Below are 9,580 nucleotides of genomic sequence, written 5' to 3' on the forward strand. Positions count from 1 at the left end.
GTCTTCTTGGGCAGCAGCACGGCCTGGATGTTGGGCAGGACGCCGCCCTGCGCGATCGTCCCTTTGCCCAGCAGCTTGTTGAGCTCCTCGTCGTTGCGGATGGCCAGCTGCAGGTGGCGGGGGATGATGCGCGTCTTCTTGTTGTCCCGCGCCGCGTTGCCCGCCAGCTCCAGGATCTCGGCCGTCAGGTACTCCAGCACGGCCGCCAGGTAGACCGGGGCCCCGGCTCCGACCCGCTCAGCATAATTACCTTTCCGGAGCAAACGATGCACCCGGCCCACCGGGAATTGCAGCCCGGCCCGCGAGGAGCGCGACTTTGCCTTAGCCCGTGCCTTCCCGCCCTGCTTGCCGCGGCCCGACATCCTGCTGCAAGCTTTGCTGAGGATGACTTAATATAACAAAAAACGAAGTAGAATACACGTCGCGCCCCTCGTCCCGGTCTTATATTCCCTCTGTGCGGCAGCAGAAGCGATTGGTCATAGGCTGAGGCGTCGGTGCTTTTCAAATGAGCCAATGGGAAGACGGATCTAGCTGTGGCCAATGCCGGCGCTTGGAACGCAGGGACAAGGCGCCCTGTGCTGTTTCAGGAGTATTGGCTGTAGCGCCGCGTTGGTCTTAGGCCATGCGTAGACAAGGTTTCTTGGGTAAATCTTTTATTAGACCAACTCAAATAGATACAAAAGGTAGTAAGTACAGTGTAAATATGCTGTGGATATATCAGTATAGGGACATATGTTTGTGTGTTTAAAATCAGGAATTAGTGACAATGCTCAAGCAAAAAGAATATGCTGTTCGTTTTTAATTTTTTAAAGGATTATAAGTAAATATATTAGTAGGCTTTTTATGTTGTCATTCTTTTGTCGGTATGGGATACTTACTCAGCCAGGGACCTGAGTGGGGATCCGTATCCCGTTTCTTAAAAAGCAAAACTTTAAAAATGTTTTTTGCCGTGTTTTTGTCTTTTTTTGAAAAAATAAGGAAATAATGGAAATAACTAAATAATTAACTGAACCACTTTATATGGAATCAAAAAAGTAAATGATGTGACTGGTTAATATACACAGACCTAGTTCACTTTGTATATGCTAGGACACCTGTAAAAGTATCTCTTGTAGGGCTAAAGTGCCAAAAAATATAAGGTGAGGTTGGAGATGGAGTATGATCAAAAAAACCTTACTTGTCTGTTTTAAACTACGTGGGAGAGGTAAAAAACATTCAAAGCCTTTGAGGAGAAGTGGGGGAGAGACTGAACGAGTAGTCGGAGCTGACTCCTTTGTGTTCAGGGAGGGAATTCTACTTTCAAATTATCCAATGAGAGTGAACAACTTAATGTCGGCCAATCAGATGGAAAGGTTTAGCTATAAATAACCACAGATGAGCGGCGCGCCGGCATTGCAGTTTGTTGTGTTGCCAGAGAAACTTTGTTGGTTTTGAGAATGGCCCGCACGAAGCAGACTGCGCGCAAGTCGACCGGTGGCAAAGCGCCCCGCAAGCAGCTGGCCACCAAGGCGGCCCGCAAGAGCGCGGCCGCCCCGGGCGGCGTGAAGAAGCCGCACCGCTACCGGCCCGGCACCGTGGCGCTGCGCGAGATCCGGCGCTACCAGAAGTCGACGGAGCTGCTGATCCGCAAGCTGCCCTTCCAGCGCCTGGTGCGCGAGATCGCGCAGGACTTCAAGACGGACCTGCGCTTCCAGAGCTCGGCCGTGATGGCGCTGCAGGAGGCCAGCGAGGCCTATCTGGTGGGGCTCTTCGAGGACACCAACCTGTGCGCCATCCACGCCAAGCGCGTCACCATCATGCCCAAGGACATCCAGCTGGCCCGCCGCATCCGTGAAGGGCCTAGAGACTCTGGGAAGACTGCATTCATTCCATGTAACCGCCGAAAACCTAAGGCTCTTTTAAGAGCCACCACAGTCTCGATAAAATGAGCTGTTGTTTGCTTGACTGCCTTAAAGCGTTTAAAATTGAATGTGGGCTTTTGTATTTCACTGGGTCAAGTAAGTCCAGTGTGTACTATCGCACCACCGCCAGCCCCACTCTCAGCTACGCTTTGTAACAGGGAACGGGGGGAAAACAAACATCAATTGCCCAAACAATGCCCCAACCACATTTTTATAACTAAAGAATAAATAGAAGTCCCCAAGCAGTACCCAACAGCAATTTTAAGATACCGTGACAGCACAATTGATATTAGCAACTCTTTCTGTGAAAATGTGGGTGGCTCTGAAAAGAGCCTTTGTGCTCAAAGTAGCTGCTAGATGGGTTTTTTTCACCTCCGTTTAGCCGCCGAAGCCGTAGAGGGTGCGGCCCTGGCGCTTGAGCGCGTAGACCACGTCCATGGCAGTGACGGTCTTGCGCTTGGCGTGCTCCGTGTAGGTGACGGCGTCGCGGATCACGTTCTCTAGGAAGACCTTGAGCACCCCGCGGGTCTCCTCGTAGATGAGGCCGGAGATGCGCTTCACGCCGCCGCGCCGAGCCAGGCGACGGATGGCCGGCTTAGTGATGCCCTGGATGTTATCCCGCAGCACCTTCCTGTGGCGCTTAGCACCACCCTTCCCCAGCCCCTTGCCGCCTTTACCACGACCTGACATGCTCACAAAGTATCTACTTCCGTCTGTATATGGGGAGACTGGCCGAGAGCGCCGTATATATTGCCTAGAGCCCGACCTGATTGAGAACTGGAGAAAGTAAAAAAAGGCGCGAGACTGGCGCGTCTCCCCTCCCCCACCCTCGCTTGCCTTCTTGCCCTGTGAGCCTGCGGCGGCTCCGGCGCAGGAGCGCCGCGGCTTGCTGAGGCAGGGTGGGGTGGGGGTATGATCTCCTCTCCCAGCCGCAGCCGTTGTCGGAAGAACTGATCTCTGCTTTTGGAGAATTTTAAACCCGCTAGACAGCGCCGGCACCGCGCTCAGTGTCGATGTTCTTTTCCCGGCAGGGTAGACCTCTCCCCAAGATGCCCCGTGCTCTTGTTTTCCCTTCACATCGTTGTGATCCCACTTGTGGCAGACACTGCCCTGAGTTTTCGGCTCGGGGGACGGGACGGGGACACCCTGTTCTGTTTCAAAAAAGAAATTGCAGCAATATCTGGCCAACCGGCTTCACAGACACATCCCTCCTCCTCCCTCTCTTCTCTTTCTCCCATACCGCCCGCCCCTTTCTTCGCCGTCTTCTCCGCCATCTTGCAAACCTTAAACAAAGGAGGGCTTCCGGCAATCGGTGTGCTAGAGAATGCTCCGAAGCTAAATGCCGAGAGTAGCCTCACAACCGTTCTATTTTCCAAATCCCTGTAACATTTCCTGAGTCCATATCTAAGGGTGCAGAAGGCTTCCTCAGACACATATTGTTTCAGAAAACTGCCATGAAACAGCAGAAGACGCCTTGTCTCCGCGTTCCAAGCGCCGGCATTGGCCGGACCTAGATCCGTCTTCCCATTGGCTCATTTGAAAAGCACCGACGCCTCAGCCTATTAGCAATCGCTTCTGTTGCTGCACAGAGGGACTATAAGAGCGGGAGCGGGGAGTGTTCTTTTTTGTTGTGTGAGCTTAAGCTTGTAGCAGGATGTCCGGCCGCGGGAAGCAGGGCGGGAAGGTGCGGGCCAAGGCCAAGTCTCGCTCCTCGCGGGCTGGGCTGCAGTTCCCGGTGGGCCGCGTGCACCGCCTCCTGCGCAAGGGCCACTACGCGGAGCGGGTCGGAGCCGGGGCCCCGGTCTACCTGGCGGCCGTGCTGGAGTACCTGACGGCCGAGATCCTGGAGCTGGCTGGCAACGCGGCGCGGGACAACAAGAAGACGCGCATCATCCCCCGCCACCTGCAGCTGGCCATCCGCAACGACGAGGAGCTCAACAAGCTGCTGGGCAAAGGGACGATCGCGCAGGGCGGCGTCCTGCCCAACATCCAGGCCGTGCTGCTGCCCAAGAAGACCGAGAGCCACAAGGCCAAGGCCAAGTAAGCCCGGCGGCGGAGGAAAGCCAAAATTTGCCGCCTGAGGAAAAATCCCAAAGGCTCTTTTCAGAGCCACACACACAGTCGAGAAAGGGCGTGACTATCTCTAAGCGCCGGGGGGTGGGACTGTGCACAAACTGCTCGGGACCACGATGGCCGGGACGCGTTTATAAAACGCTTGGCTAGGGGGAGATTGGGGGCACCAGGAATGTTCGTTGCCCCGTGACTAACGCGTAGCAGCAGCAGGCTTTTGGGTAAAGATGACTTTAGGGTTCCTAGTGCTCAGTCATTTTCTTATCTCAAGCCTTAACCGTAGAACACCAGCTAAAGTGAACTATCCGCGCCTTCCCCAGAGTGCCGCGGAGGTTGGGGGGTGAGCGCAGAGCGCGGGCTTTTCGAATTTACCCGCCGTTCCCACCTTTCCCCAGGAGGCGGCAGAAGCTCCCGGTCTGGGGTCGGTTTCTTTGCTCCGCTCTCTAGTTCCTAGTTTGTGTCCGCATATGCATTTCATGTAACTCTTCAATGCACCACCTAACCCGTTTGCTTTCAGCGCGCTTGGTTTTCTTGACCGATGTACGTGAATGAAGGTCTCTAACGCCATAGGTAGCAGCTCTAAGAGTAAACAGGAAACGATGTTACACAGCAAAAAAGATTCCCACCTACAAAATGACAGCTGTTGTATGATTTTAAGAAGGCTGTTACAGCTCTTTTTAGGTGGAAGTGGTTGGCTCTTAGAAGAGCCTTTGGGTTGTTCACTTGTTTCACACCAGGCTTTAGCCACCGAAGCCGTAGAGCGTGCGGCCCTGGCGCTTGAGCGCGTAGACCACGTCCATGGCGGTGACGGTCTTGCGCTTGGCGTGCTCCGTGTAGGTGACGGCGTCACGGATCACGTTCTCTAGAAAAACCTTGAGCACCCCACGGGTCTCCTCGTAAATGAGGCCGGAGATGCGCTTCACGCCGCCGCGCCGAGCCAGGCGACGGATGGCCGGCTTGGTAATGCCCTGGATGTTATCCCGCAGCACCTTCCTGTGGCGCTTAGCACCACCTTTCCCCAACCCCTTGCCTCCTTTGCCACGACCCGACATGCTCGCAGAATATCTACGCCGTCCAGTGTGAAACAGCTAGCAGAACGCGCGGTATATATTGCCTGGAGTCCGACCTGATTGAGAACTGGCTCGGGCGAGGAGGGGGCGCGACCCTTCTCTGTCTGCCTGCCCTGTGACTGGGATGCGAGTCTCAAGCTGCCCGAGAGCTAAGACTGAGTTCGCCCGTTGCCTTGCAGCAATGCTGGGGCCGCCCCCAGCCCGGGGCTCCCGAGGGAGACGAGAACGGCGTCCAGCACCCCCGGCCCAGCGCTGCCCGGGACGCTCCAGACACGCGTGCCCCGTGTCCCCGGGCGCTGATTTGCCTCCCGGGGTACACTGCGGACGAAAGGGCCCAGGCCGGGACGTGGAGGGGGTGTTGTTTTCTGCGCGCCTCTGAATGGCAGGGTTTGCAGGCGGCGGCAGCTGCAGCTGATCCATCAGGTTTCTTTACGCGCCACCTGCTTCTTCTCCCCACTCCCCGTCAGCCGTTTCCTTTCCTAGTTAGTGGGTGGGTGCGTGGGTGGGTGATGTTTTTATTAATTAATATTTTTGCCACCTCCACTACTATAACATCTAATTACCATAACCTGATGAAGGCCTCATAATAATAGGTACTAAGAAAATAGCAAAAGACAAATCAAGTTGTAAACCTTTCTAAAATAAAGTCTTATGCAATACTGAGATTAGAGCTGGGGGGAGATGATGAAAAAATGATACTTCCTATTTTTTCAAGTATGTGTCTGTGTATGTAGTACATATCACTTATAAGAACAAAAGGTTATAAGACTACCATATTAGTTCTGGTCAGTGGTCCATCTTGTGTAGTATCCTGTCTCCAACAAAGCAGTAGTAGATTCTTTAGAAAAAGCATACAAGTGGACCATACTGAGGGTAACCCATCCCCTGTCATACTTACCCTGTCATCTGCCATCATTGGCTTAGAAATGTCAAAGTTTTACCTTCCTGGCTTCTGGTTAATGGCTATTATGTAATCTATCATCCATGAAGTTGTCTAGTCTGTTTTTGAACTTAGCAATACTATCTATTTCTATACATCTAGTGGAAGCAAATTTTGCTTCTATACTTCCAGTGGAAGCGAATTTTACAAGTTAACCATGCCACTGTGTGGAAAAAGAAAAAAAAGTTCCTTTCCTTTCTACCCTCCCCTGTCTTCTGAAGCCATAGCCATAGGCAAGTATGGGGAGGTGTCAGGAATTGGACTGATTGTACCTTGTGCATGAGAGAAGTACAGAGCTGTCCCTAAAGCTAATGAAACCAGCAAGTATACCATCTATGATCAAGTGCTTTACTTGATTCATATTTACCTTCATTTTTGCCCTTTTTCTCCCAGGACTGCTAAAATGTGCAAAGAACAGTGCCAGTGATTGCAAGCACTTCACTATCAAAACACTTAAGAACACACATTTATCTACCCTTGGACCTAGTAGTATTGTAGCCAAATCAATTTGAACTGTTCTGTTTTCTCTGAAAAAAATCCTTCCTTGTGGACTCCTTGGTCGTGTCCAGATGAATGTGGCCGTGTGGTATGTGGTGCCACAGACGACTGTGGCACCACATAACCACAGATTCAGCTGTTTTCTGCACTGCAAGGGAGAAGTGCAGAGGAGAGGGGATATCCAGGGGTCAAAAAAACCCACACACAAAAAAAAGCAGAGCGATGCATGCGGGGACAGTGTGTGCTGCTCAAAACCAGAGCCTGGCTGGCTGGAGCCATACTCCAGCTGCCAGCCAGGCTCCAAGCAGCAGGATGGCTGCTACTGCAACACCAGGAGGCCCCTAGGGCTGCAGGTAAGGCTGCTGGGGCCAGCCCAGTGCCTGTCCTCCCCACCCAGGGTAACCTGCTGCATGCCAGAGGGTTCATGGCACAGGCATTCCCCAGGGACAACTACCAGGGGCACAAGGTGTGCCCCGTTAGTTGTCCCTGGGGAACCAAATGCCCGTGCTCATCTGGATGTGGCCCTTCTATTTATCACTGTATGCCATACAGCCTAAAATTACATCTTTGCTAAGTTATCCTTCCTTCTGGCTTCCTACTGGAAGACCTTGGGGAAATACATTTAGCATATATGTTCCCTATGGGTAGTTCCTTGTACAGGGGAACAGACTTAAAGCTGGGTACATATGAAACTCAACTTAGTTCAACTTAACTTTCCTTGGTGAAACCCTGGATCCTTCCATTCCAAAACATGAAACAACCATTCCACCTGTCTATGTGCTGGTATGATTTGTAATGTGCATTCCAGGGTGAGAAGTGTATAGCACCCCCTGCACACTGAGGAACCAAAAAATGACCTCTTCCCCACCCTCTGTGGTATCAAAGCAAAGTAGGCTGCTCATCATCAGAGAAGGCATTACAGCAGGGGTTGGCACACATACCAGAGCATGACAAGCCAAGCCATTTTTCTCCTTATGCTATAGCTAGCCAAGGCTCTGGGCAGCTGCTGCCAGCCATGAAGCTGCCAGGAGGCTGCAAGCCCTATTGCAAGCAGCCCAGGCTCTGTGGATGACAGAAGCTACCCAGAGCCCTGGCCAGCTACAGCCTGGAGGCTGCAAACAGCTACACTGGGTTCTGGAGCCCTGGCTGGGGTCTGTGGTGCCCATGGGTACAATCACACACCTCCGGTCAGATGGCAGGGCAGGGGCAGCATACCCCCGGCCCCTCCACCACTGTCCACTCTGAGGCATGCGTGTAGCTGCCACCAGCAATGAGAGGATCAGGTTCCTTGAGCCTCTCACGCAGGCTGCCCCTGGTAAACCAAGTCACAGTGTAAGTCAGGGTTGAGGTGTTTTTGGCACTCTGGTGAAAAACATTGCCAACCGCAGCATTTCCAACAGGTCACCTTCCTTAGGTGCTTCCTTAGGTGCTGGGAATTAGGCTGGATCATCATGGGCATGTCTACACATGCAATTAATGTACATGAATAAACTCTGGGGTTTATTGTCCTGTAGTTTATTGTTCCCAGGTCCCATATGTCCATGTGCATCCAGGACCATAGCACATTCAGCTTGGTTGGAGTAGTCGTGGCTGGCAGGGGTCCCAGGGGTCAGCCTGCTAGCCTGGGGTTGCTCCACTCAGCTCAATGTGCTGTGGAGGGGCATGATGGTGCCAGGGCACGTACAGGAGGGTGACACAGTGTGGACGCTGCCTGCTGGCTAGCCCTGCACTGAAGCACCCTCATGCCTCAGCCAGCCACATCTACATGTGCACCGCTGAGTAAAAACTCTGCAGCAGGATAGTGCTTGTATTTAAAAGTACTATTCTGCTGCAGAGTTAATTAGTTTACTCCAGCTTGTTAGGGGTACACCTGTAGACATACAATGTTTACTGTGCAGCTAATTAGGCTACTGCACAGTAAGCGTCTTATGTAGGTGTGCCCATGGTGTCCCAAAGCCTGGTAAAGGTCTTCTATATGGGATCCCAGAAACTATGTGTAATGACTAATGAATAGGTGGTCCAGCCCAATGGTTAGGTGCAGGCTGCAGATGTGCTCTGTATTGAAAAGTCGCAGTGGCAGGTACAGATTGGAAAATTGCTATAAACCTAAGTTATGGATAATAGGTACTTAAGTTTGCATAAAGTGCTCTATATATAATCAATAAGTAGTAGGCTGAGAAAGTAAAATTAAATCAAAGCCGCCCGTACAGGACTTGGGCTAACCTGCAGGAATATGGCTAAAGAAAGAGATTCAAAAGCTACTGTCTGAATTGCAGAGTAATCTTTTGCAGTCATTCCAACTTGCTTGGCCAGGAAGATGAAGAATTCAATCAACATGTCAAACTAAACCTGTGGTGAGACCAAAATAAAGAAAAAAACCCCATCTGAAATAAATATTATATAAGAAGGCCTCACAACAGATAATCCAAATATAATATATCACAGTCCCAGCTTAATTTTTTTTGCAGTAGCAACATATGTAATTACATGTATTAAAAGTAATTTTGTTATAATAAACATGTATTTTTGTGAAGTTTCTGAGGAATTGTATAAACAAAGCAATCTTGTCAGTGAGGGCCATAAAAATTAAAGTTAAAAGAACTTGACAATGACAAATAGCAATCCAAGATAGTGAAGGAAGGAGATTAAAGAATGCCCCTTCTAAAACTGCAGTTTTTGCAAGGTCATAAATTGTAGCTCTTTGACACTTTCCAAGTTCGTATGCAAAATGAGTTTATATAGTTCCCAAATGCTCAGTGAAGCAAACAGATTTGAATAAAACCAATCATAGTGTGTTTATTAAAATAATCCATATATAAAAAATTGAGTGTAGAATGGGGGAGGAGAGCGGGGGGCAGAGGGGAGAGGGACTAGGAAACTGGAGAACCCAGAAATTTAAAAATGATGTGCTGTCAGTCTGTATACCATCCTGCACCTTCCCACCTAGTTCAGGTAAAAATCTGTATTATGCTTTTGTGGGTAGATACTCTGATAAATGTTTACTTTTGTGCTTTGGCATATAAACAGCAAATGCCTGATCTATAAAACCTGTATTTTGCTTCTTTTCTCAGTACCCAAGTTACAAGTACCCCAAGTGGTAA

General features: G+C 50.8%; 4 protein-coding genes across 4 annotated transcripts; 2 read left to right on the forward strand and 2 right to left on the reverse strand.

Moving 5' to 3' along the window:
- Positions 1–2: 2 nt before the first annotated feature.
- Positions 3–412, reverse strand: LOC102376115 (histone H2A-like; the record flags this gene model as incomplete). Its single annotated transcript, XM_014520203.2, has 1 exon — positions 3–412. A coding segment is annotated over exon 1 (360 nt), but the record flags the coding sequence as incomplete, so codon positions are not given.
- A 939-nt stretch (positions 413–1,351) lies between these two features.
- Positions 1,352–2,175, forward strand: LOC102376367 (histone H3-like). The gene has a single exon (XM_006024225.3). It carries the CDS (start codon positions 1,437–1,439, stop codon positions 1,926–1,928), a length of 492 nt encoding a protein of 163 aa, XP_006024287.1. The 5' UTR covers positions 1,352–1,436; the 3' UTR covers positions 1,929–2,175.
- Positions 2,176–2,212: 37 nt separating this feature from the next.
- On the reverse strand, positions 2,213–5,038 carry LOC102387438. The gene is made up of 5 exons (XM_025204810.1): positions 4,720–5,038; positions 4,516–4,550; positions 3,730–3,903; positions 3,142–3,184; positions 2,213–3,052 (listed from the first exon to the last, which is right to left on the reverse strand). The coding sequence occupies exons 1-5, from the start codon at positions 5,021–5,023 to the stop codon at positions 2,280–2,282; spliced, it is 1,329 nt and encodes a 442-aa protein (XP_025060595.1). The 5' UTR covers positions 5,024–5,038; the 3' UTR covers positions 2,213–2,279.
- LOC102387182 (histone H2A.J-like) lies at positions 3,556–4,015 on the forward strand. The gene has a single exon (XM_014520210.1). It carries the CDS (start codon positions 3,556–3,558, stop codon positions 3,943–3,945), a length of 390 nt encoding a protein of 129 aa, XP_014375696.1. The 3' UTR covers positions 3,946–4,015.
- Positions 5,039–9,580: the final 4,542 nt, after the last annotated feature.

The sequence above is a fragment of the Alligator sinensis genome, unplaced genomic scaffold (assembly GCF_000455745.1).
Source record: "Alligator sinensis unplaced genomic scaffold, ASM45574v1 scaffold166_1, whole genome shotgun sequence".
Taxonomy (NCBI): domain Eukaryota; kingdom Metazoa; phylum Chordata; order Crocodylia; family Alligatoridae; genus Alligator; species Alligator sinensis.